The sequence below is a fragment of the Myxocyprinus asiaticus genome, chromosome 5 (genome assembly GCF_019703515.2).
Source record: "Myxocyprinus asiaticus isolate MX2 ecotype Aquarium Trade chromosome 5, UBuf_Myxa_2, whole genome shotgun sequence".
Classification (NCBI taxonomy): domain Eukaryota; kingdom Metazoa; phylum Chordata; class Actinopteri; order Cypriniformes; family Catostomidae; genus Myxocyprinus; species Myxocyprinus asiaticus.
This window is the reverse complement of record NC_059348.1, coordinates 38,854,061-38,881,859: the sequence shown is the minus strand read 5'-3', so window position 1 is coordinate 38,881,859 and position 27,799 is coordinate 38,854,061. Positions and strand designations below refer to the sequence as shown.

Sequence of the window (27,799 nt, the reverse complement as noted above, 5' to 3'; positions counted from 1 at the left end):
CAAACACATTATAATGTTCTTGATGAGATACTGATTTGAACAGTAATATTAATCATAGGTTAGGTTCCCAATGGACCCCTAAAATACAAAGACCATCAAAGATAACCATTTATCTACAAAAGTGCCACTAATTATTTTCAGATGGCAGCTCTGGAGAGATCATCATTACTCCTGTCCACAATGAGGTGTATGGGGAGAGTGGAAATAAAATAGCACTCTCTTGCAACTACTCCGCAGCCTTTTCTTTATACTGGTATCGTCAATATCCAGGATCAACTCCCCAGTTCCTTCTTTTGCTACTACAGAACGCTGGGAAGTCTGAAAACATGAGACCTGGAATGTCAGTGAAATTAAATGAAAAGAAAACGTCTATGGATCTTGAGATCTCCTCTGTGAAATTAACCGACACTGCAGTGTACTACTGTGCACTGAAGCCCACAGTGACTGGAAACTCGACAGCACCGTACAAAAACCTGATGCTGACTTGACAGTGTATTTAAGCACAAAAAAAGACTATAAAACAACATACCCAGTTGCTAATATGTTTTCTGACCACATCTAGTCAAACAGTGGTTTACTACAACTGTTCAGGTGTATTCATTTTTTTATCTATTAATTTTTCATAAGTGAAATTACAGCTGATCCATCAAAATGAAATATTTATTGTATTGAGGAAAAAGGAGGTTGACCATCATAGCATAAGACTCTTTGTTGGATTTTTTACATATATAACAAATATTTGGGATAAGATTTGCTTTTTATTTCTGTATTTGTGAATTGTTGGAAAATAATATTATGGACTAATTGAAATTCAAATATATAGGCAAAGAGTTTGATTGTGACCCTCTAATTTTTCCCCGAATGACATGTTTTAAAATGCTGAAGGATTTTTCACATTTGCATTGACCTTTTTTAAGGTATAGTCAGGATTTAATCTAAATAGCTGAAGCATTTATTTTCTTTATTTATTTATTTTAGCATTTTTGCTAATGCCTCAAAATTATATCATCTTTTTAACATAGTTCTACCCCTTTTTTTTCCACTCAATCTGTTGAACTAGATAAAGTTTTATACATAATTTGGCAATCAATGTAAATACAATGTGGGTACAACATTCTGTCAAGAAGTGGAGATCTCTGGTTCTTCGATTTGGCTTGTTGTCTGTTGCATCAGTTCACTCTCATTCTCTGTTCAGTGCATCAACCAACATGTGTCTTCCTGTCATTGTTATTTTGGTTCTTCATACAGGTGAGTAATGATTCATTTCTAATAAAATGTTTGACTTGGGTTTAATATATAATGAAATTGAACAGAATTGCCTTTCAAAATAATGCAAAGTGTTTGTGCTCAATGAAAATACTTGTTTTCCCAGTTGTTGTGTCACATTCCAGCCTACAGATGGCATATTACCTTCTCTATATGAACCACCAACTGAATTAAAGTTGAAAAAAGTGAGTTGAATAATTCCACTGTGCAAATTAAAGTCGTCTTGTTTCTCGTCATATTACTAAGCACTGCTCCCATCACCTGTCATTGTACTTTGATGTTCAAAAATAGTTTCCTTGTAGCACTGTTTTGAACTGACACCAGTCTCTATCTGTAGCCTATTAGCGGTTTATCTTTGAGGTGCAGAGGATGAAAGTTGCCCCCAAACCTGATATAGGTTACAGACAAATTAGGACATAAAGCACTTGTGGTAACACCTGCAGTTGTCTAAAACTGAAATGTATGACATGTATGGTAAAGCTATACATTCACTCTATTTACTTAAGAAAAAAAGCGCTTGAGATCAGGCCATTACAGAAGCATTTTATACAGAACGGAAAAACAAATGGAAGCTTATGAAAAAACATAGAAAGTAATGTTGATTAAGAATATCTTGAAGCAGAAAGGTTTATTGCACACCTCCTATTGTCTTATGCATCATCTTATTTTCTTAGGCCATTCATACAGGTTATCACTTAGAAAAAAAAAGGCAAAGGCATCTTTGTCAATCAATACTTTGTGTGTTTATCAAGTATGCATGCATTCAGTTGTTAGCTTCAAGTATCAACCTATCACAGTAGTCTAAAACTGAGAACTGGACTTCACATACTTGAGTACAATTGTGACAGTAAAACACACACCTCTTTTCCCCATAATTTGTTCAGTTTATCACATTTTGACAAAATAGCCAAAGTAATTAGCATGCATTATCAAAATGTTTAAAATTAAGAATTTAATTTGTTTATAATTAAATGTACTTGAATTATAGCTTGTTTTACAGTAAGATAAGGGTGGAGCTCTGTGTTCAAGCCCCGTATGACCTCATATGGCTGTTCTTATAAGGAATAATTTACCCATTTTGCAGCTTAGCCAACATGTTAGTTACTAGTGTGATAATTGTGGTGTTTCACATAGGTAAGCAAGTTTTTCATCTGCTTGATGAACAAATCCATTATTTTAGCTGTGTAAAATGGTAACAAAAAACTACACTGTTTAACAGCTTTTTTTTAGGCATCACCCTTACAAAAACAATAACACCATATTGTTCACAAAGGCACGTTTTAGAGGGTGAAAAGATAACTCTTACCTGCAACTACAGTGGAAGTCCCGACAATCTTCAGTGGTTCCATAAATATCCCAGATTTAGACCAGAGTTCCTCCTTTACATCAATGAACAAGGGCTGAAAAGTGAAAATATACTACAACGTTTAACACAAAGAGTTAATTATACAATGAGGTATGTGGATTTGGAGATCTCTTGTGCTACTGTAAAAGACTCTGAGGTATATTAATGCAGTTGCACTGCAAAAACCAAACAATCCCTCAGAGATTAATAAGGTTGTAGCTTGTCTTTGTTCTAGACCATAGATAGAGTAACCCCATTCCTCCACATTATGAAAAAGTTGATAATGAAGAAACCTCAGAAAAAGAGAGGTTTGATCTGTAAATGTTGTCTTCTGAAGAAGCAAACTTGACATTGTATTACTGTGCTCTGTAATCTAATAAAAACCAAATTTTCAAACAAAACAAGGATAATAGACAAGAATCTAAAGGTTTGCCGTTTATTTATGTTAAAACTTACTATCAATCAATATCTCTATTTTTAAAGCAACAGATCTGAAATTAAAAACTAACAGCTTTTTTAAGGAAGCTCTTTAAGAACTTTAAGAACAGAAATAATACTTTGAAAATTATCACCTACATCACAGCGTAATCATTCATATAAAATCATTCACTCTTTCCACTTTCTTTTTGCAACTTTTATTTATCCTGGCCGATCACATTCAAATCTTTAACCCTCAAATAAAGAGATGTGTGGGTGGAGCTTAGAGAGACATTCACATGCAGACATTCATTCTTAATCATGAGCCTCATTTGGTCTTTACCGTGCAATCATGATGTTTCTGAGCTCTCTGCTTCTGCAGTCTGCAATACTGGGTGAGAGACTATTTAAAAAAAAAAAAAAATATATATATATATATATATATATATATATATATATATATATATATCTTTTTTTTTTTTTTACTACGTTATATACAGTATATGGGTTCCTTCTGTCATGCACCTGTTATTTTTGAAAGGCCTTATATTCTGATAGTTCACCAGTTTGATTTATGCCTTTCATACTTCAAATTATCATTCTTTTTTTATCAACATTTTGCAGATGAATGCTTTGCACAGAAAATAACACCACTGCAAGGCACAATATATGCTACTGAGGGGAAGACAGTCATTCTCTCATGCAAATATGAAGGGAGCGTAGATAATTTGCTGTGGTATCGGCAATATCCTGGGTCCAGACCTGAATATCTGCTACTTGTCTATGAGTCGTCAACAAAGACTGTAATATATGCATCTCCTCCTATCCCAAGACTGGATGGCAAACTGAATATGGGGGATAAGCAGGTGGATCTGGAGATCTCCTCTGCTGCAGTCACAGATTCTGCTCTGTACTACTGTGCCCTGAGGCCCACAGTGACAGGAAACCCAACGACACTGTACAAAAACCTCTATGAACCTATGCAAATACAGTACATTATAATGGTCATCAATGTGGGAGAGCGCATTTAAATCACAATTTCCAAAACATTTAAATCTATACATATATATACACACACACACATATATATATATATATATATACAGGGTTGGGAGGGTTACTTTTGAAATTTATTCCACTACAGATTACAGAATACATGCTTTAAAATGTCATTTGTAACGTATTCCATTAGATTACTCAAGGTCAGTAACGTATTCTAAATACTTTGGATTACTTCTTCAGCACTGGTAGATTTTTTCACTTTTGACTATTAAAATTCTGCCAGTACAGTAAGACAAAATACACATGTTAAAAATACATTCTCTGAAAAACCTAAATATCTTATACAATGCTGTTTCTAAAACAAGATCAATCAAATTGATCTTGTTTTAAGGATTTTTCAATATTTTTAAAGGAAAACAATACAAAAATTATTATCAAGAATATTTTTGCCCTAATATCAAAGGTCTTACTAGAAAAAAAGAAATTATGATCCAACGTGAATTTTCTTGATAAAAAAAATATGATTGTGCCTGGTAACGTGCATGTATAATGGCTAGAAATAGCATTTTAGCTTAGCGTAAAGCTGACAATTTACACAAGGTTTATTTCTATTTCTTCTGCTCCAAACTTACTTCAAACTTACTTCTCTGTCTGCTCGTATGAATGTAACACATCATAAGAAAGTGTGTCACCGCTGTTCAAATTCACTTTTTTGAATTTATATGTATAAATGTTTTCCATCTGAAAGGACTAAATATTAAATGAAACAAATGACAATTTGCAAAGTAATCTCTTCAATAATCAAAATACTTTTTGAATGTAACTGTATTCTGATTACCAATTATTTAAATTGTAACTGTAGTGGAATACAGTTACTTATATTTTGTATTTTAAATACGTAATCCCATTACATGTATTCCGTTACTCCCCAACCCTGTATATATATATATATATATACAGTATCCCTGCTGCATACTATTGATTTAACTGTACAGTTGTGATCATAACACCATACATTATACTAAAAAGTAACCCAAAACTGTAAACAAAATAATAAAAATATGACTATAATACATTATAGTTGTCCAGTTATATGTACAGTGCTAAACTGTGTATAAATGGAATTCATTTTCACACTAATGTAGGGAAGGCAGTTCTCCTTTGGTGTAAAAACAACTTGAGCAAAAAAAATAAGTCCATAAGCCTATACAACTGAAATTATTAGTTTACAATGTAGGGTAATGACAAATGTAAAGATTAGAAAAGTACAATTAATAAAACAATGGGCTAAATAGAATACACATTATCATCACATGGTTCAGCACATATCTGTAAGTAATATATCCTGTACTTTACTGTACAGTTAGATACAGTAACTGATTTATGGTTTCATAAAACACTTTTACAAAGTTCTGTTATTCTCAGAGCTTGAAAAAATAAGGACACAGGATAGTCTCCCTCACTGAGAAATGTGTTGTCTCAAGACAAATGTGAAATTACAACCGAGTTGCACACTGTATTTGATACTTGTGCTGGCTGAAATAATCCACAAGGTGGCACACTTCATCCAAAAATGTAAAAGACTGAGACAATGTTCATCCAGTGGGTACATTTAGGGAGGGTATATAAGGTTAGTAAATACATACTAATGAGACATAAAGAAGTTTCAGAGATAGTTCAACTTAATTTCTCATTAGTTCCTTGTCAGACATGATAGTACCATTTAGTCTGTGGCTTATTTCTCTCCTAACAGGTAAGATAAATGCAATTAATCAAACAGCTGGGAATACAAGGTTTAAAATGTATTACTTTGTGTTACTTGTATACATGTGAGCTGGTTGTTTTTTTGTTCAGTTCCTTCAGCACTTCTCTTTCGCTCTCCTCCACTCATTCCCCTTCTTCCCTTCCTTCCTTTTATATTAGGTGATGTCTCTAGTGAGGGAATAGCACCAATCTCTCCTAATGAATTTGTCTCAGAAGGTGACTCAATCACCCTGTCCTGCAGTTACAAAGGATCAGCCACTACAGATACTCTCCTGTGGTATCGTCAGTACCCAAAAAGATCCAGACCACAGTTCCTGTATCTGGTTAATGAAGCTAAATTTGAGCAACCAGCTGATCCTCCAATTCCTGGAATATCTACTAAAATAAATGAGGAGAAAAATCAAATAGATCTGGAGATTTCAACCACTGCATTAACTGATTCTGCTTTGTACTACTGTGCTCTGATGCCCACAGTGGCAGGAAACATATAAGCACTGCACAAAAATGAGACACAAATGTAGAGACTTCAACACTACCATTTAGTCACATGCTGACTGGAATATTCCTGACATGTGATTTAAAATAATTTCTATATATATTTTCTATAGTGTTTTAGTTTCAGTGTCTTTACAACTTGGCTCCATGTAGTCATATGGTATTTCACCATTAAATTCACATTTATGATTTAGGTTTCAGCTTCCAAACTCCACTTCAAGTGAACTGATGCAACAGACAACAAGCCAAATCAAATAACCAGAGAGATCCACCTCTTGACAGAATGTTGTACCCACATTGTATTTACATTGACTGTCAAATTATGTACTTTATCTAGTGCAACAGACTGAGTGGAAAAAAGGGGTAGAACTATGTAAAAATATAAAATAAAAAAAAGATAGAATTTTGAGGCATTAGCAAAAAAATGCTAAAAAATAAATAAAAATTAAAAATAAAAATAATAAAATGCTTCAGCTATTTAGATTGAATCCTGACTATATACCTTAAAAAAGGTCAACTCAAGATTCAAAACTCACATTTCATATCCAAGTTTAAGCTAATCACAGTAACTGTAATAAATTCCATACTCAAGTTAATGGTCAAAAACTGCAAAAGTGCTTCCCCAGAGAAATAATCTGACTATTTCTTCCTGTAAATACAATGAACTGGACCATTTCCCCTACAGTGAATAACACCTGTTATACAACCCCCCCCCCCCCCACCCCACCTCCCGCCCCCCCATCCCCGCCACCACAACATCACCAGTTTAGGTCCCGTCCATCTTGTTGAAGGGGTTAAGCTCCTCTCCCCTGCCATCATCGCCTTCTGGTAGGATCTGTTGGTTTCAGCGAGAATCCTGACCCTGAACCTTAGGACGGTGCTTACATCAAGGGAATCTATTCTATCACTATCTCTTGTTATTTCCATATTCTCAAGTCCTCTGAGGGAAAATATAATACATTGGGCCCTACAGCATGAAAAAAAATGGAAGCTGGACTCTGTGTTCAGTGTCTTTGCTTATGAACATAGTGATGTTTGCTTTTTTCCTTCCAAATAGTTTCAGTTATTCCTTTTCAGAATTTCATTTGTTTTAGGCCACATCCACACTTACTGCAAATGTTTTCCCTTAAAAACTTGTTCAAAATTAGCAGTTTACAGTATAATGTATTAAGAACAGGATAGTGTTTCTAAAGTCTCTGTTTTCAGCTGAAGAAACGTCTTGGTTACTGTTGTAACCTCCATTCCCTGATGGAGGGAACAAGACGTTGTGTCGATGTAGTGACACTAGGGGTCGCCCTTGGGAGCCCCAAACACCTCTAATCTTTGAGAAAAGGCCAATGAGAATTGGCGAGTGGAATTTGCATGCCACTCTCCCAGACATACGGGTCTAAAAGGAGCTGGCTCGCAACCACTCATTCAGGTTTTGTGCTGAGGAGCCGAGACAAGGTCCCGGCCATTTCAGTGGATAGTACCGCGTTGTGGCAAGAGGGACACAACATCTCGTTCCATCCATCAGGGAACAGAGGTTACAACAGTAACCGAGACGTTCCCCTTCTGTCACTCACTTGACGTTGTGTCGATGTAGTGACACTATGGGTCCCTATAGAAAAACGCCACAACAGCTGGACCGTGTTACATGAACTGCCGATGCAGTTGCAAGCAAGCTGCTGCCTGTGTAATAGCAGGTGCATCAGTCCACACGTATCCTCCCCCAACAGCCACAAGACATCATGTAGTTCCCCACATCCCAGAGGGGGGGAAGCGATGTAAATAGTGTGGGAGCAGGCCGCGCCAGCCGCGGCCTTTTCTCTCTATGTTTTCTCTCCACAGATTATTCGATTCGGCTGGGGCCGTCTAATGCTATTACATGCGCCGGGGAAGGTGTTATTTTCCTTTCCTATTCTTTCAGGGGGAAAAGACCCCACGGAGACCACATCCTGCTCGGAGGGGAGGTAACATGTGGCAATATGTCACGTGGCCTCACCAGCCACACATGGAAGAGGCGCGGTGGTAGATCCTGCCCGGAAGGGGAGGAGCTCTACAAACACAGCGGCCAGGGGCAGAGAGGGCTCTGCCCAAGGGAGACACGGGTCTGCCAACAGGGAGACTGTACCATGGAAAATACATCACAGGGGGTTACCGGAGTAACCAGCACCTGTGGAGCACCTATCTCAGTACAGGGCATATTAGTACCCGTAGTGGGTCTGGCTGCAAATTCCTCTGCTGAATTCATGAGCCACAGGGCTAGGGAGGAAGGACATCCAGGGTTCACGGTTCGTGAACTCGCATGGGAGAGAAGCATACGTCTTCGCCTCATGGAGGGAAAGGTGCTATACGCAAGCGATACACCCGGCCAGCTGTTCCGTATTACCAAACTTACCTGTTCGTACCTGACAAAACACAGAATGAAACCTGCTCAACCCGGAGATTGATATATCTGCTAGAGAGGCGCCATTAGCCAGTGCCCACGAGGATGCCACACTCCTTGTAGAGGTCGTGCTTCCCTAAGGACTTACCATCAACTGCATCGTGGTGTGCCGCTATGGTGGCCACATAAACCTTCAGGGTGGAGAGGGACAGCCACCCCTCCAGCCTCTCCTGCAGGAAGGAAAGCACTGTCCCGACTGCGCATCTCTGGCAATGAACACCAACTCGTGAACAAACACCACTTCAGGGCATAAAGCTGCCTCATAGAGGGAGCCCTGGCCTGAGGTCTTCTGCATCCCATCCTAGGGCCAGATGTGGAGGTTCCAGAGGTCTGAGTGCAGGTGCCAGATGGTGCCCCGTCCCTGAGTGAGGAGGTCCTTCCTCAGGGGAATCTACCAGGTAGGGGCTATCGCGAGGAGTGTGAGATCCGAGAACCAAGTCTGAGTGGGCCAGTATGGCACCACGAGGGTGACCTGTTCCTCGTCCTCCCTGACCTTGCACAGGGTCTGTGCAAGTAGGCTCACTGGGGGGAACGCATATTTGCGCAACCTCCGGGGTCAGCTGTGTGCCAGCGCATCTGTCCTGAGGGGGGCACCCGTCAGGGAATACCAGAGCGGGCAGTGGGAGGATTCTCGGAAAGCGAACAGGTCTACCTGTGCTTTGCCGAATCGACCCCAAATCAGCTGGATAACCACGTGATGTGTGCCGTGGCGCCATGCCCATCTCGGAACTCGAGTCTGAAGCCAGTGCTGAAGTGGTCTCATATGCATTAACCCGAGCGGTGTGACCGCCGCCGAGGATGCCATATGCCCCAGGAGCCTCTGAAAGTGTTTCAGTGGAACCGCTGTCTTCCACCTGAATGACTTCAGGCAGTTCAGCACCGACTGCTCGCGCTCGCTTGTGAGGCGCGCTATCATTGAGACCGAGTCTAACTCCATGCCGAGAAAAGAGATGCTCTGAACCTGACCCGAAGCCCTAGACGGCTGAGGTGCCTGAGCACCAGGTCATTGTGTGCGCACTGCAACTCTCGAGAGTGCACTAAAATCAGCCAGTCATCGAGGTAGTTGAGTATGCAGATGCCCACTTCCCTTTCCCCGCCTCTGCGACCTTCGTAAAGACGTGAGGGGACAGGGACAGGCAAAAGGGGAGGACCTTGTACTGATACGCCAGGCCATCGAAAGCAAACCGTAGGAAGGGTCTGTGATGAGGTAAAACCAAGATGTGAAAGTACGCATCCTTCAGGTCTACTGCCGTGAACCAATCTTGATGCCGGACGCACGCCAAAATGTGCTTCTGCGTCAGCATCTTGAATGGGAGTCTGTGTAAGGCCCGGTTCAAAACTTGCAGGTCCAAGATTGGCCGCAACCCACCGCCTGCACTCAGAACACGAACCATCCACAAATGCTGCCTCAGTGTGAGCACGGCCCAGACACGTGAGGCAGCGCACGTGGCCGTCGGAGGCGGAGAAATAACGACCGCATTCAGGAATTACATAAAGACGGAATGGCATCTTTAAAAAGACGTTCACGTCAATGTGCTGCTCTAATAGAGGAAAATATACTCTTTGCAGAGATATATACTCTCTTAGTAGCACTGTCGAATCACCCAGGGGCGTAGTCTGCACTAAGCATGCAGAAGGAGAGAAAGCCGCTGGAATGCGCCGTATATCCAACAGCATACGCTTCTATCTGAGGTGAATGGACCGGCAGTGGAATTCAGATCGCTGACATACAACCGCTCGGCTCCGAAGAAAAAATCTGAATGAGTGGTTGCGAGCCAGCTCCTTTTATACCCGTATGTCTGAGGGAGTGGCATGCAAATTCCACTCGCCAGTTCTCATTGGCCTTTTCTCAAAGATTAGAGGTGTTTGGGGCTCCCAAGAGCGACCCCTAGTGTCACTACATCGACACAACGTCGAGTGACAGAAGGGGGAATGCAGTTCCAGTGTGGAAATGAGGCGTAAATATAGTATAGCAAAAAAAAATAATGCAATTTCAACACACTAATCAATTATATTTGCATTGGTTCTGTTTTTATTTTATAAATGTTATGTTATTGCCTATTATCTTGATCTCGCCTAAGTTCCAACAAACCCACCTGCTATTCCTGATGTGTTACCTTATCTAATTTGACAATCATTGTCATTTCTTTCTCTCTCTCTCTCTCTCTCTCTCTCTCTCTCTCTCTCTCTCTCTCTCTCTCTCTCTCTCTCTGTCTCTCTCTCTCTCTCTCTCTTCCAGTGGGTACAACATTCTGTCAAGAGGTGGAGCTCTCTGGTTATTTGATCTGGCTTGTTGTCTGTTGAATCAGTTCACTGTCATTCTTTTTCAGTGCATCAACCAACATGTGCTTTCTTGTCATTGTTATTTTGGTTCTTTATATAGGTGAGTTATTATTCATTTATCATTAATTACTTGGATTTAATAAATGACTAAATTAAACAAAATTTCCTTTCAAAAGAATGCAAAGTTATGTGCTCAATGAAAATACTAGTTTCCTTCTGAAAATCAGTGACTTTAGGTCTTCACCATATTGTTTGTTTGTTTGTTTTACTGGTTCTCATAGGGAACATCCTAGCAAACACAATAATTTCCCATGGCTCAGAAAAACAAGTTTTAGAAGGTGACAGCGTAACACTGACATGCAACTACAGCGCAGATCCTGGAAGTACTTTCCAGTGGTACCGTAAATATTCCAGATCTGCACCAGAGTTCCTCCTTTACATCTATGAAAGTGGGATGAAGAGTGAAGACATACCACCACATTTAACACCAAGAATTAATAAAGACACCAAACAGATCGATTTGGAGATCTCTTCTGCTGCAGTAACAGACTCTGCTCTGTATTACTGTGCCCTGAAGCCCACAGTGACAGGAAACCCAACAACACTATACAAAAACTTGAAACAGAGGAATTTATTTTACATTTAACATTAACACAATGAGGATAAGATGAATATTTTACTCTGTTTGTAGCTTAAGTTCAATTCAACATCTATAGAATTGGTGAATATACATTGATAATGAATAGATCACTTGCATGACTGCATAATATGCCTGTTAAAGTACAACAGGTCTAAAAGCACAATTTAAGGAAAAAGTGCTATTTTTTCTAGTCACAAAGTGTATCAAGTTGAAACAATACATATATTTTTATTCAATATTGATGGACATGGACATGGACATGGATATATATATATATATATATATATATATATATATATATATATATATATATATATATATATATATTCTTTTTTTTTTTTTTTTTTTTACTGGCGAAGGAGACTTTTACCCCACACTTGTGTTAAAAGGCACCCAGGGGGGTTATAGTGATATCATGTAAATATAAGGACAATAGTTTAGGCAAAATTTGTCTTATGGGACAGCAAGATGCTTTTTGAGTAACAAATTAAGATAAACCTTATCAAAAAAAAATAACCACATCAGAAAAGGGTTAACCTTTCTTTTTTTGTTTATTTCAATCACATTTGACATTTCAGAACATCTCAAGTATTCTATAAATAAATCTCCATTGTGATTGGATCAGTCAATGTGAGCCCACTTGGAAAATTCTTCATGAATCAATACCCCCCCCACCCCCCCACCCCCCCCCCCCCCCCCCACACACACACACACACACACACATAAGAAAACAATGTGTTTAATAAGGGCATTTAAGCACCTGCATCGGGGGGCTTTTTACCCCAAATACTATCCTTTCACTTATTGGGCTGTTATTAAAAACACTTTTGATTCAATCACCTTGAACAAAACTAAAAATGAAGAATAAGCATTTTGTCTAAATGTGATCATTTCAGGGATTCTCATTAGCAACATAAATTAGCAACATTTTAAAAATGATTAAATATTAGATCAAATTACCTCAAAATCAAACTTTAGACACTGTACACAATGATCTCATGGACAAACAGGTGTTACGGAAAGTACTGTGGTAGTTTTTGTTGCTGTTAAGTGTTCTGGGAGAAAATGAAATCAAAGGAGCCTTTTATCCCTTGGGGAGCCTTTAGCCCTGTTGTAGCCTGTTATGTGTAAATAAAAATTCCTGGTACCTGTATTGCTGGGCTTTAACTGATTATATGAATAATTCACCCAAAAATGAAAATGATCTAATTGTTTACTCACCCTTATGCCATCCCAGATGTGTATGACTTTCTTTCATCTGCTGACACAAATGAAGATTTTTAGAAGAATTTCTCAGCTGGTCCATACAATGCAAGTGAATGGGTGCCAATATTTTGAAGCACCAAAAGTCACATAAATCATCATAAAAGTAATCCATAAGACTCCAGTGATTAATGAATGTCTTTAGAAGTGATATGATATGTGTAGGTGAGAAACAGATCAATATTTAAGTCCTTTTTTTTATTATAAATTCTCCTCCCTGCTCAGTCAATCTCCACTTTAACTTTCACTTTCACATTCTTCTACTTGTCTTTTTGGTGATTCACATTCTTCATGCATATCGCCCTCTACTGGGCAGGGAGAAGAATCTCTATAAAAAAAAAGGATTTAAATATTCATGTTTCTCACCCACAGCTATAATAACACTTCAGAAGACATGGATTAAAACATTGGAGTGGTATGGATTATTTTATGAGTGCTTTATGTGCTTTTTGTCATGTCAAAAATGTTGGCACCCATTCACTTGAATTGTATGGACCTACAAAGCTGAGATATTATTCTAAAAATCTTAATTTGTGTTCTGCAGAAGAAAGAAAGTCATACATATTTTGGATGGCATGAAGCAGAGTAAATAATGAGAACATTTTCATTTTTGGGTGAACTATTCCTTTAATTTGTGACTACTAATAGATTGATTTCTTGTATCCTTTAATGAGCCAAGAAGCAGCTTTAATTTATTTTTAAATCATAATAAGCAAAAAGAGAGGGAAGTGTGAATGTTGTTTGCCCAAAAGGTGATATACCCCACTCTCAGACAGTCATACTGTAGTTCAGTTTTCCTGACAGTAGGAAAATTCAGCATCCATATCACACTATGTAATCACACACAAATAAAATCATGCATTCTCTCTCTCTCTCTCTCTCTCTCTCTCTCTCTCTCTCTCTCTCTCTCTCTCTCTCTCTCTTTTTTTTATTTATTTATTTTATTTATTTTTTTTTTTGCAAAATGTATTTATCCTGGCCATTTACATCTTTAACCTTTAAACATAGAGATGAGATGTGTGGGTGGAGCTTAGAGAGACATTCAAATGCAGACATTCAGTCTTGAATTTAATTTGCAATCATGATGTTTCTGTGCTCTCTGCTTCTGCTGTCAGTTATACAAGGTAAGAGACCATTTATAATATGTATTGTATTATAAATCATATATATTTTAGCATTCTATATTATTATATGCACCTGTTATTTTCAAATAATTCACCAATGTTCACAATTATTCTTTCTGATCAACATTTTCTTCCAACATTTTGCAGATGAATGCCTTGCACAGAAAATAACAACACTGCAAGGCACAACACATGCTACTGAGGGGAAGACAGTCATTCTCTCATGCAAATATGAAGGGAGCGTAGATAATTTGCTGTGGTATCGGCAATATCCTGGATCCAGACCTGAATTTCTGCTTCTTGTCATTGAGACATTAACAAGGAGTGTAATATATGCATCTCCTCCTATCCCAAGACTGGAAGGCAATCTGAATATGGGAGATAAGCAGGTGGATCTGGAGATCTCCTCTGCTGCAGTCACAGACTCTGCTCTGTATTACTGTGCCCTGAGGCCCACAGTGACAGGAAACCCAACGACACTGTACAAAAACCTCTATGAAGCTCTAAATATACAGTAATCTGTATGGTCATCACTGTAGAAGACAGTCACTTCTTTAACTTTCCTCAGCTATAAACAAATGGTTTTGAAGTTACAGAACTATTTCCAGTAAAAACATCTTAATAAAAGTAACTCACATGTGTTTGCATGAGATACACTCTAATTCATTGCTTTTACTCTAAAACTGTGACCATATAACTATAAACTATTCATTATAAATATATTATAATTTGCCTTTTCCTTTTTATAAGAGCTGTGGCAACCCAACTTGCCTATACTCTATTTTCCTATAAATAAATTCTAAAAAGACTAAAATAATATACAATGCAATATGGATATGCAGATTAGGTTATCACTGCTGTTTAAAAAAATTATAAAAACAAATGTTTTTCCCCTCACACATTTTTAGGCAGACCCCCTAGCGTCCTTCTGGGGTTCTGCAGATCCCAGTTTGAAAACCCTTGCCCTAATGTACACTGTGAGATGTCTTTATGGTCTCCCTTACTAGGAAATGTATTTTCTCTGAGCAAATGTGAAATGCTTACAAACATGTGATGTGATAGCTGAAATGATCCACAAGAGGGCACACTTCACCCAAAAGTGAATAAAAATGTAAAGAAAATTATTCAAGGACACACAAGGGAATGAGAAATAAAGCATTTACTTGAGACATGCAGAAGTTAGAGATAGTTTAACTTAATTTTTTACAAGTTTCTTGTCAGACATGATACTTCTGTGGCTTATCTCTTAACAGATCAGATAAATGCAATCAAACAGATGGGAATGAAATATTTTAAATGTAATACTTTATGCTATTTGAATATATATGAGCTGGTTGTGTTTTTGTTTAGTTACTTGAAGACTTCTTTTTCCCTCTCCTCCACTCATTATTACCCCATTTCCTTCCTTTTATATTAGGTGATGCCTCTAGTGAGGGAATAGCACCAATTTCCCTAATGAATTTGAATCTGAAGGTGACTCAGTCACCCTGTCCTGCAATATTAATGGATCAGCCTCTACAGATACTCTCCTGTGGTATTGTCAGTACCAAAGAATATCCAGACCACAGTTCCTGTATCTGGTTAATGAAGCCAAGTTTGAGCAGCCAGCTGATCCTCCAATTCCTGGAATATCTAGATTAAATGAGGATGTGGATTTGGAGATCTCAACCACTGCATTAACCGATTCTGCTTTGTAGCTACTACTGTGCTCTGAAGCCCACAGTGGCAGGAGATGTCAGCTCTTTATAAAAATTAGACATTTATTGACTCAAACGTTACCATTTAAGGGCTCACTTGCTGATTGGGATATTCCTAACAAAAGACCTAAAATAATTTCCATTCAGTGTTTAAATTTTAGGGTCTTTATTTACAATTTGACTCAATGTAATCTACGATAAGTAGTTACACAGTATTTCACCAATGATGCACATCAAGATCCAAGTTCAAGCAAATCACAGTCAGAGTCATAATGTCCACCTGTTATCCATAGTTTTTCTGACCAACCACTGGGCGGCTTTTTTTTTTCTTTGGCAATTTGTATAAACTTAACACGCTAAACACACATTTTCCGCAAAAAGTAAACGCAAAAGCAAGTGAAAAAATTGGAGACTGAAAAACAAAAACAGGCTTCCGCTAAGAATCATGGAACACTACTGCATTCAGGAAAAAGGTGGATACCCATACGCTGCCCTGTGTGCAACAGTGAATATACAAGAAAATGTTCAATATAATATACTGTACATTGGTAACTATAATGCAATGGCTCCTAAAACATAAAAAAAAAATGGAAGCATGACTCTGTTCAGTGTCTCTGCTCAATGGGCTTGAGCTACAGTACTGGCACATATGGATGTATGAATCCAAATATCTTCAGTTATTCCTTTTCAGTATTTCATTTATTTTATGCAACATCCACACTAATATGTTTTCTCTTGAAAATGTGTTTCAAAGTATGCAGTACTGGAGAGCGTTACGAAAGTCTCATTTTTTGGTGGAGGGGAACTGGCCATTCCAGTGTGCGAGGCGTTAACGTAGCAAAATCAATGCATTCACAACCTGAAAACATACTGGTGTGTTTGTGGCCTCAGTACTCACAAAACTGTTAGTGGTACAAGCAAAAAAAAAAAATTATCATCCCGAGATGTGTGGGTGGAGCCTCTAGAGGTCTACAGGTGGAGAGATTTCTCTGTGAATCATGGTTTCCTATTTATTGAACTTTTTCTCCAGCAGTGCATACATGATGTCTCTTTGTATGTTGGTTGTGCTATTAGTCATACATGGTGAGTGATATAATCTTTCTTTAACTCCTTAATAATAGTTAGTGAATATCAAACATAGTTTGATCAATAAATTTGATTTTTCATTTATTTTGAAATAGTTTGGTAATAAGATTATAGATATTATGGTTGATATGGTATTATACATTTTTGCAGATGAATCTTTTGCTCAGTCAATAACATCATTGCAGACCAAAGAACATGCCATGGAGGGAGACACAATCACTCTCTCATGCAAATATGATAGCCAAGCACGTAGTTTACAGTGGTATCGACAGCATCCAGGATCCAAACCTGAATACCTGCTTCTTCTTTATGAGTCATCAAGTAATGTGATACATGCAGATCCCCCTTTCCCAAGACTGGATGCCACAGTGAATAAGGTGGAGAGGCTGGTAGACTTGAAGATCTCCACTGCTGCACTCACAGATTCTGCACTGTACTACTGTGCTTTCGAGCCCACAATGAGAGTAAAAGCAACCACACTGTACAGAAAACCTCTGTGATAGAGATTGGATCTTATGGAGTGTTTCTACAGTATATTATTATAATCTAATATTATTATTAAGTGACAGTCCCTTCCATGCATCCTTAACATTCCAACTAATCTATTATCAATGCTTTAGCTCCAATATTGGCATTGTCTGTTTAAATGACTGCAATTTTCATTAAATCAAGATTTTTGGAGGTTTGATTAAATTTTATGCTTCAGATTCAAGTATCATTTTATTCCCTGAGGTCCACTTATAACATTAATAATATTATAACTAATGTATCAAACTTATAATAAACGTTTAATGTTATAATGTAAAGTTTTTGTTGCCCAAACAGTCATAATTTAGTTTTTTGTGACTATTTTCCACCCTCTCTCTGACCCTTATTAAAGGAATAGTTCACCCAAAAATGAAAATTCTCTCATTATTTACTCACCCTCATGCCATCCCAGATGTGTATGAATTTCTTTCTTCTGCAGAACACAAATTAATATTTTTAGAAGAATATTTCAGCTCTGTAGGTCCATACAATACAAGTGAATCATAGGTGCCAAAAAAAATGTACGCTCCAAAAATCACATAAAAGCAAAAATAATCCATATAAATTCAGTGGTTAAAATCCATATCTTCAGAAGTGATATGATAGGTTTGTGTGAGAAACAGATCAATATTTAAGTCAATTATTGCCAGAAATTCTTCTCCCTGCCCAGTAGGGGGCCATATGCATGAAGGATGTGAATCAGCAAAAACACAAGAAGAAGAATGTGAAAGTGAAAGTTAAAGTGGAGACTGATTGAGCAGGGAAGAGTATTTATAGTAAAAATGGACCCACACCTATCATATAACTTCTGGAGACATTGATTTAACCACTGGAGTCTTATGGATTACTTTTATGCTGACTTATGTGACTTTTGGAGCTTCCAAATTTTGCCACCCATTCACTTGCATTGTATGTACCAGAAGAGCAGAGATATTCTTCTAAATATCTTCATTGCCTTAGGGGCCGTTTACACAACAAGGTTTTCAACTAAAAACGGAAAACTTTTTTGGCTGTTCGTTTTCACGACACTGCCGTTTTGGGGCCTGAAAACGCAAACTTTTGAAAACAGGTTTCAAAGTGCACGTTTTTGAAAATGATGCTGTTGTCGTCTCCGTGTAAACATACAAAAATGCGATTTTGTGAAAACGATGACGTCATGCGCACGCGTATTACACTTTCAGCCTATAGGCATGCACGTGAGTACCTCAAAACAACACGCGAGACATTCAAAACTACAATGGTGGACTACAAGACTGTGTTTGTGCTGCTCAAGATTTTGAGTTTATTGACATTTCTCCAGCAAAGTAATTGTAGAAATAAAGCAACCTCATTGTCCGTCCAGACAAAATTGCTCGATGCTTTTGCCATCTGCATTGTTTGTATTCATCGCTCTGTGGAAGAATGCTTATGTGCGCAGGCGTGTAGTGTTTCTTTACAAAGTGACATCCCCAACTACTGGCCTGGCATGCATAATACAGCGTTTTTAGTAGCTTTCGCGGATCCGTGTGAACGGGGATCGTTTTGTCAACGTTGTCGTGTATATGCGAAACTTTTCAGAAACGCAAACGGAAAACTTTTCAGTTTTTAGTACATCATTGTCGTGTAAATGTACCCTAAGGCTCTATGTAAAAATCCCCTTCAAATGTTAAATGAGAAACAGTGCTTTGCTCCGGCTCTGTAGCTTTGCTTCCGTGTCCAATATAGTTTCTTTAACTCCCTCATCATTCAATATCAGCTTCTGTGCAAAGCCATGCATCACATTGTGACAAGATAAATTAAATAATCAGCTGAAATATGCTGCACAAACTGCAACTAAAAATGAGATCTTTGGGAGGAGCTTTGAAGGATCTCTCAAAAATGCACATCTGATCTGTCTCCAGCTTTCATTTCCTATTTATGGTGCAAAGATGATGATTCTGCGCTGTCTGCTTGTGTTGTCAGTAATACACGGTAAGTGACATCATTCATTAAAAGCTAGTAAACATACAGTAATCTGTATGAATAAGCTTTTAATTAGCATCATCTGCTATTTGATTTCTGTATAAGCCAATGAATATACTTTATATCTGTGATGGATTAACAACACACTTGTACACACAGCTCTCGCATAGTTAGGTTCCACAACAATTTTCATTTTGTTGTAACTTTTTTATCTTATCATTCTTGCTAATTGAAGACATTATTTTCAATATGCAGAGACATGTTTTGTGCAGTCAATAACACCTTTGCAGAACACAATGGATGTCATGGAGCATGAGACAGTCATTCTCTCATGCAAATATGATGTCAGTGCAAAGAGTCTGCACTGGTATAGACAATATCCTGGATCCAGGCCTAAATTTTTGCTCCTTGTCATCGAGTCATCCATAAAGAGTGCCATACATCCAGAGCCCCCTATTCCAAGACTGGATGGCAAACTGAAAATGGGAGATAAGCAGGTGGATCTGGAGATCAACTCTGCTGCAGTCATAGACTCTGCTCTGTACTTCTCTGCTCTGTACTACTGTGAGAGAATTATCATTTTTGGATGAACTATTCCTTTAACATTGAATTTTTGTTTAACACATTTTCATTTTTCACAAAAATTAGTATGATATCAAAATCTAATTAGCAGATCCCCTGCAGTACCTTTGTGGACCCTCTGTTAAAGGACTCTGCTCTAAGTGGTTGCTGCATTAATTTTAGAAGTTTCGCAGTTAGGGTTCGGGGTAAAGTTAGGGCACTGTAATAAGTACTCAATTTGGACTTGAGAGGAAGTTTTGAGTTCTGGAATTTACAGTACAGATTGTCTTGATAAAGTTCTTCTACAGTATCTCAAAAGATCATAGAAAATGATATGACCCCCTTTCAATTCATGAAACATTATATGTATCAATCATATTTCAACAATAAAATGAATCTGGTACACACATAACCTGTTATACTGTATATCTGATTATTTTCACTCTCTTAAAGATACACTGGCAGTTTGGGGTGGAGCTTTAAAAGATCAAACAAAACTGCACATCAGATCTGTCATCAGATTCCATCTGCTTGCTGTTGTGCAAAGATGATGTTTCTGTGCTGTCTGTTTGTGTTAACAGTAACACAAGGTAAGTGAAATTTTGCTCAACGGAGTTACAGTAATAAACTGTATCAACAAAAAAAAATGTATGCTAGTACATACTAATGAATGATCATTATTTCATCATCTGCTATTTGATTTAAATTTTGTAAACATTTTGTGACTGTTAACTGAAAGAATTATTTTCAATATACAAATACAGGTTTTGCACAGTCAATAACACCATTGCAGAACAAAGTACATGCCACTGAGGGAGAGAAGATCACTCTCTCATGCAAATATGATGGAAATGCAGACAGTCTGCAATGGTATCGACAGTTTCCTGGATCCAGGCCTGAATTTCTACTCCTTGTCATTGTGTCATCTAAATGGAGTGTAATACATGCGGACACCCCTATCCAAGGACTGGATGGCAAACTGGGAGATAATAAGCATGTGGATCTGGAGATCTCCTCTGCTGCAGTAACAGACTCTGCTCTGTACTACTGTGCCTTGCAGCCCACAGTGACAGGAAACACAACAACACTGTGCAAAAACTTCTATGAAAGTTTTAATTACATAAAGTGAATATTGGTCCACTTGTAAGGGCTCACACAATGTGCAAGCTGAATTCCACAGAAAGCTATTGAATGTTATTTCAAAGGTCAGCTCATTCCCAGCTCCTTGTAGTTTCATTTATTCAACACTTTGAATAATTTTATTTTGCTTTAAGCTATCAATAAGACAAGTTGTTGACAAGAATAAGTTGTTCTCTCAGCTCAACACATTTCACTATGTGTTATTCCCACAGAATTCCACAGATTTCCCCCCACCCCCACAAAAAACATTATCACAGAAAATGTGAAAAGACGGTTTCTATAAATAAGAAAACATAGTCTCATAGAAAAACATTACTATAACTTAATTTTTGCAAACTGAGTTTTACATAGCGCATTATATATTTTGCAGCAGTTTCCTGTTGAAATTAACACTAGGTGCTACAATAACTGTGCAATGGCTGATTATGACTTTATAAACATTTATTTTTTGCTATATTACTCACACTTTGCTGTGTTATATCCAAACACTTTTACTCTAACACAGAGGTTCTCAACAGGGGCGGTACCGCTCCCCAGTGGGCGTTCAAAGGATGCCAAGGGGCACTGAGAGTAAATTAGTAGAGAGGGTGGCGTTAGGTTACAAATGGGGGGCGTTTCTCAGTCATAATAATCAAATCTATCATCAAGTTCCTCTTTGCATTAAAACGTTTATCTAGACTTGGAGTATATCAATTGGTTCTCAATTATACGGGTTGGTATGCATTTTTACCACGGTCCATCTGATTTTGAAGTCTAGCGAAGCATCTGAAGTATCTGGTTTAGCAGCGTCAAATACACAGGCGGAGGCACAACCTTGGCTAATGGCTCTGTAGCTGGATACAGCTCAATGGACAGAGCAGTGCTAGAGAAAAAACTCTTAAAGTTCCAGCTTTTAAACTCACAGCTTTGCGAGAATCAATGAGAAGCAAGGCGCGAGAAGTGGAAACCATTTGAATTCGGCACAGAATTCTACATCACCACCCTTGAATTTACCCTTGAAAGTAAGTGAAAGTAGGGGGGCGTTCATCAAAATAAGGTTGAGAACCATTGCTCTAACGCATCATTTGAAAAACTATGCATTTTAAAACACTTGTTTTACAGACCCACTTACATTTACACACTAATTCCAGCATGATTAGCTTGCACAGTAGCTCACCTGATACAGTGTTGTACTTTGGACTAGGAAGGTGATGGCTCGAATCCAGCCAAGTGTAATGTTAGCCAGCTGGTAGGTAGCTGTGCAGTGTGTAAACATCACTCCCCTGGCCTCAAGAGGTGCACTAGGGGTTGTAGCCTTTAACCTCCTTGTTAGCGCACCTGCCTCCCACACCGCATATGCTGGTTTGAATCCCGTTCGGAGTGGGTCGAGCAGGACTGGTTACACAAGCATGCAAGCTTGTATGTAGTTTCTTCAGAAAAAGTGCTTTCATTTGTCACATTTGCTTTTAGACACTATCACATAGGTTTAGGTGTTGGTTTAGGGTAAAGATGTCTGTTTTCTTTACCTTTGATTTGCTTTTAGGACACTATCGGTAAAGGCCCTGTTACATTTGCCACTGCATGGCGAAATTCCACTGGCAAAGAAGGCTTGGTCGGACAATGAAAAAACTACTTCTTTTTAATGCTGCAATTTATATTAGTATGGTAAATTTAAGTTAAAAAGAAACTTGCCTCTAAACGATTTCCTTGTCCACTGTGAATATTCAGTGTAGCTGTGTACACACAGAGGTCTTTGCCAAACCAAGCAGCTTCCTATTGGTCAATGCAGCAAATTCCCCTGTTGAACATTACCAAACTTGAACTCCACATGAAATTCTTTGCCACTAGAAGTCCATTGGCAAAATTTACAAGCGTGGAGATTCCCATTAAGATGACTGTAGTTCACCCTGGGAATTTCGCCATGCAAAGGTAAATTTGAATGCGCCTTTAGGTTTAGGTGTTAGTTACGGGTAAGGATGTCTGTTTACCTCTGCTGTGCTTTCAGGACACTAATGGTAAGGTTTATGTAAAGGTTAAAGGTTAGGGTGGGACATTTTACTCATTAAAAATTCACCTTAAAAGACCCTGTGAAATCAAAATTGAAGTTTTGTTGCTTTTAGTCCATATCTATCAGTTTTCAGGCCATCTATATGCTAGTGTATTTCTAAAAGTTGAAAAAAAAATTTGTTTGCGCTTATAAGCATTACAAATCTGCAGTCTCTCTCTCTTCCTGCTAAACAGACCCAGAAAAATTTATGGCTCACAACTTACTGCATTAATTCTGTCCAATCAAATTCTTTCAAGAACGAGAATGCACCTCCACCTACTCTGATTAGCGCGTCTGGCTGTGTTGTAACTGGCGCTGATCATAACTTCGAATGGCACTATGAAGAGAGAACAATTCATGGGAGCAAGAGCCTCGTTGTAAGCAAATACCATGATGTGTTGTTAGATCATCAGTTGGATCATCTTCTGTCCTCAAGAAAGTGGAAAAACTGTTGTAGATATTCTCTCTGGCATGAGAAACAGCTTGTTTGTGTGTGCGTGTGTTTGACATATGTACAGTATATATATATATATATATATATATATATATATACAGGTGCATCTCAATAAATTAGAATGTCGTGGAAAAGTTCATTTATTTCAGTAATTCAACTCAAATTGTGAAACTCGTGTATTAAATAAATTAAATAAATGCAATGCACACAGACTGAAGTAGTTTAAGTCTTTGGTTCTTTTAATTGTGATGATTTTGGCTCACATTTAACAAAAACCCACCAATTCACTATCTCAAAAAATTAGAATACATCATAAGACCAATAAAAAAAAACATTTTTAGTGAATTGTTGGCCTTCTGGAAAGTATGTTCATTTACTGTATATGTACTTAATACTTGGTAGGGGCTCCTTTTGCTTTAATTACTGCCTCAATTCGGCGTGGCATGGAGGTGATCAGTTTGTGGCACTGCTGAGGTGGTATGGAAGCCCAGGTTTCTTTGACAGTGGCCTTCAGCTCATCTGAATTTTTTGGTCTCATGTTTCTCATTTTCCTCTTGACAATACCCCATAGATTCTCTATGGGGTTCAGGTCTGGTGAGTTTGCTGGCCAGTCAAGCACACCAACACCATGGTCATTTAACCAACTTTTGGTGCTTTTGGCAGTGTGGGCAGGTGCCAAATCCTGCTGGAAAATGAAATCAGCATCTTTAAAAAGCTGGTCAGCAGAAGGAAGCATGAAGTGCTCCAAAATTTCTTGGTAAACGGGTGCAGTGACTTTGGTTTTCAAAAAACAATGGACCAACACCAGCAGATGACATTGCACCCCAAATCATCACAGACTGTGGAAACTTAACGCTGGACTTCAAGCAACTTGGGCTATGAGCTTCTCCACCCTTCCTCCAGACTCTAGGACCTTGGTTTCCAAATGAAATACAAAACTTGCTCTCATCTGAAAAGAGGACTTTGGACCACTGGGCAACAGTCCAGTTTTTCCTTCTCCTTAGCCCAGGTAAGATGCCTCTGATGTTGTCTGTGGTTCAGGAGTGGCTTAACAAGAGGAATACGACAACTGTAGCCAAATTCCTTGACATGTCTGTGTGTGGTTGATGCCTTGACACCAGCCTCAGTCCATTCCTTGTGAAGTTCACCCAAATTCTTGAATCGATTTTGCTTGACAATCCTCATAAGGCTGCGGTTCTCTCGGTTGGTTGTGCATCTTTTTCTTCCACACTTTTTCCTTCCACTCAACTTTCTGTTTACATGCTTGGATACAGCACTCTGTGAACAGCCAGCTTCTTTGGCAATGAATATTTATGGCTTACCCTCCTTGTGAAGGGTGTCAATGATTGTCTTCTGGACAACTGTCAGATCAGCAGTCTTCCCCATGATTGTGTAGCCTAGTGAACCAAACTGAGAGACCATTTTGAAGGCTCAGGAAACCTTTGCAGGTGTTTTGAGTTGATTAGCTGATTGGCATGTCACCATATTCTAATTTTTTGAGATAGTGAATTGGTGGGTTTTTGTTAAATGTGAGCCAAAATCATCACAATTAAAAGAACCAAAGACTTAAACTACTTCAGTCTGTGTGCATTGAATTTATTTAATACACGAGTTTCACAATTTGAGTTGAATTACTGAAATAAATGAACTTTTCCACGACATTCTAATTTATTGAGATGCACCTGTATATATATAGTATATAAAATCGGTAAGCCTAGGACCTTCCAGTGGGAAAAACAGCAATCACCTAATGCATCAGTTGAACTTCTTGTCATTGCAAAAGCTAATTAATGCATTAGTTAAACATGTACAGTAGAGGTTACTGTTACTGTACTGTTAAACATGTACAGTAGAGGGCAGTGTTCACCGAAAAATGTAAACAATTGCATTGGGCCTAACAGCTAAATAAGAGAAGATGTGAGTTGGATCAGCTAAAATAAGTCAACCCTAAAGTTTCAGCAGCTTGAGATTATCAGTCATGATGTTCCTATGCAGTATCTGGCTCATTCTTCTCTTTGCAGGTAAGATAGTTGACATTCAAGTGGAATACTTTAAAAGGATTTCATCCAAAAATAAAAATTCTGCCATAATTTACTTACCCTCATATTATTTAAAAACAGTACGACTTTCTTTTTTCTGAGGAACACAAAGGAAAACGTTAAGCAGAACTTAAAAAATGTTCGGTGTTGCATGGAAGAAATCATGCTATTGGCCTACATACAATAAATCATACAAATCATAAATTAGGGTGAGTAGATAATGACAGCATTTTCATTTTTGGGTGAACGCTCTTTTTAATGAACTATTCCTTGTTTCAAATACAGGTAATCAGACATGAATCATTAGTGATTTGTGTTGATGACAACAATGCTGCTTGTTTGTTTGTTTCAGGTGATGCAATTGGACAGGGAATAGCCCCTTGCTCCTCATCTGAATTTGTTGCCAGTGGTAACTCCATCACATTGTCCTGCAGTTACAGTGGGACTTACAGCAGTGATTCTCTCCTGTGGTATCGGCAATATGCAAGATCCAGACCAGAATTCTTGTTTTTAGTTAGTGAAGCCAACTTTGAGCGGCCAGCTGATCTTCCAATTCCTGGAATGTCTGCTAAATTAAATGAAGAGAATAACCGTGTGGATCTGGAGATCTCCTCTGCTGCAGTAACAGACTCTGCTCTGTATTACTGTGCCCTGCAGCCCACAGTGACAGGAAACCCAACCACACTGTACAAAATTGAATGGAAAACCAACCAAGCCAACTAACTATCTGATGAATCTACTGTACTGTTTTAACAGTAAACTGGACCTTGTACATACTCATAAAAAACATGTAGATCAACTAAAAGAGCATGTCACTGGCAACACCAAGGTCATGGATTAAATTTTGTAAGGATCACACAAACTGATAAAATGTGTATGCATACCTTGACTGCACTCTCATGCACAAGTCAGTTTGAATATCTGCTAAATGCCTTAATGTTAATGTAAATAAGATTACACTGAAACCAGAGTCATACGAATCGAAGCGTAAGCATAGTTCTAGCAGGAAGATCTCAGGATTCATTCTAACAGGCATCTCATACAATCACAATACAGCCTCCGCTTTATAAGCCTGCACAGCTGTCTCTCATTGTTTGCATACTTCTGTTGTTTTCACCCCCCTCCACCCCATCTTCAAATGTTTAGGTCCTGTCCTGGGTGGGAGTAATCTTCGCTCCCCTGCCGTCATCGCTTCAAGTATCTGAGCGCTGAAATGAAGGACGGGGCTTATGCCAAATTATATAAGTATCTTTAAATTTGTATTAATTCCAATCATTCCAAGTCTTTTAAAAAAAATTTTAATCCTGACAACATAAAACATATTGATATACCCCAGCCACACCATATTCTTAAATGGCTGGCTATGTAAATACACACACACACGCACACCTGTAGATATATATATATATATATATATATATATATATATATATATATATATACGCTAAGAGGTGCTAGATTAACTGTTTAAACAAAGCATAATGGTTGACAAAAAAAAAAAAAGTACAGCTGATGAATAAAAAACGTACATGTTCAGTTCTATTTTGTATGTTTTTCTAATAAAGGCAAAGATCTAATTTACTGGTATTTTGATAGATTTGGTGAAATCCTGTAAAAACTGTAACTTAGCGGTTTCCTTTATGGCATCATTAGTTAAGGATTGAGTTTTCCATATTCTTGTCCCTTAAATATTTGGGCCTACTTCTAACTGTATACAGCAACAAAGAGGATCAGCTGCAGTTAAGATGACTGTACAGTACTGCTGTATCTTAGAAACAGCAGACTTGATTTAAAAACCTGATGTAATCAAATTGAATATTAAATTTTTAAACTAGAGTTAATTGGACACCCTACATGCCATTGTGTTTTACCTTGCATAGCTGTTAGAAACATGATAGCACGACTAATGAAAATCAAGAAAACAAAAAAAAGAAAATAAGATTATTTGTTCTTGCAGCTTGTTTATCAAATTCAATGTCCTGAAGTTGTATTTTAAAAAAAAAAGAAAACACATGCTGAAAGACCTCCTGAACCTATACAATGACAAACTAAATGTATTCAGCCACAGGGTGGAGCTCATTTACAAAGAGTTTGAGTGAGATAGTGGTCTTCTGATACATTTTACTCATTACTCTTCCTCTGCAGAAGTTCTCAACCTTTTTAACTCCAAGGCCCCCCATTGCGAAGTCATTAATTGATGAATAATAAACTTTTTTTTTCTTTTTTTTTTTATTAGTCATCGTGTGGCCCCCTTGAAAGTTTGCTGAGGCCCCCTGTTTGAGGACCACTATCTTAAAGGA

General features: G+C 38.0%; 2 protein-coding genes and 3 gene segments (V, D, J or C); all 5 read left to right on the top strand.

Moving 5' to 3' along the window:
• The first annotated feature begins 3,357 nt into the window (after positions 1 to 3,357).
• Positions 3,358 to 4,790, top strand: LOC127441461 (T cell receptor alpha variable 14/delta variable 4-like). The segment is given in 2 exon segments: positions 3,358 to 3,423; positions 3,653 to 4,790. Coding segments are annotated over 2 exon segments (450 nt in total).
• A 905-nt stretch (positions 4,791 to 5,695) lies between these two features.
• LOC127441178 (T cell receptor alpha chain MC.7.G5-like) lies at positions 5,696 to 11,646 on the top strand. The gene is made up of 4 exons (XM_051698378.1): positions 5,696 to 5,783; positions 5,954 to 6,270; positions 6,443 to 6,449; positions 11,282 to 11,646. The coding sequence occupies exons 1-4, from the start codon at positions 5,741 to 5,743 to the stop codon at positions 11,644 to 11,646; spliced, it is 732 nt and encodes a 243-aa protein (XP_051554338.1). The 5' UTR covers positions 5,696 to 5,740.
• Positions 11,647 to 13,984: 2,338 nt separating this feature from the next.
• On the top strand, positions 13,985 to 14,545 carry LOC127441177 (T-cell receptor alpha chain V region CTL-F3-like). The segment is given in 2 exon segments: positions 13,985 to 14,027; positions 14,175 to 14,545. Coding segments are annotated over 2 exon segments (414 nt in total).
• A 2,219-nt stretch (positions 14,546 to 16,764) lies between these two features.
• Positions 16,765 to 26,475, top strand: LOC127441176 (uncharacterized). Its single transcript, XM_051698376.1, has 7 exons — positions 16,765 to 16,807; positions 16,961 to 17,291; positions 19,629 to 19,843; positions 20,422 to 20,430; positions 20,605 to 20,929; positions 25,414 to 25,481; positions 25,852 to 26,475. The coding sequence occupies exons 1-7, from the start codon at positions 16,765 to 16,767 to the stop codon at positions 26,220 to 26,222; spliced, it is 1,362 nt and encodes a 453-aa protein (XP_051554336.1). The 3' UTR covers positions 26,223 to 26,475.
• LOC127441539 (T cell receptor alpha variable 25-like) lies at positions 20,371 to 21,508 on the top strand. The segment is given in 2 exon segments: positions 20,371 to 20,430; positions 20,605 to 21,508. Coding segments are annotated over 2 exon segments (408 nt in total).
• Positions 26,476 to 27,799: the final 1,324 nt, after the last annotated feature.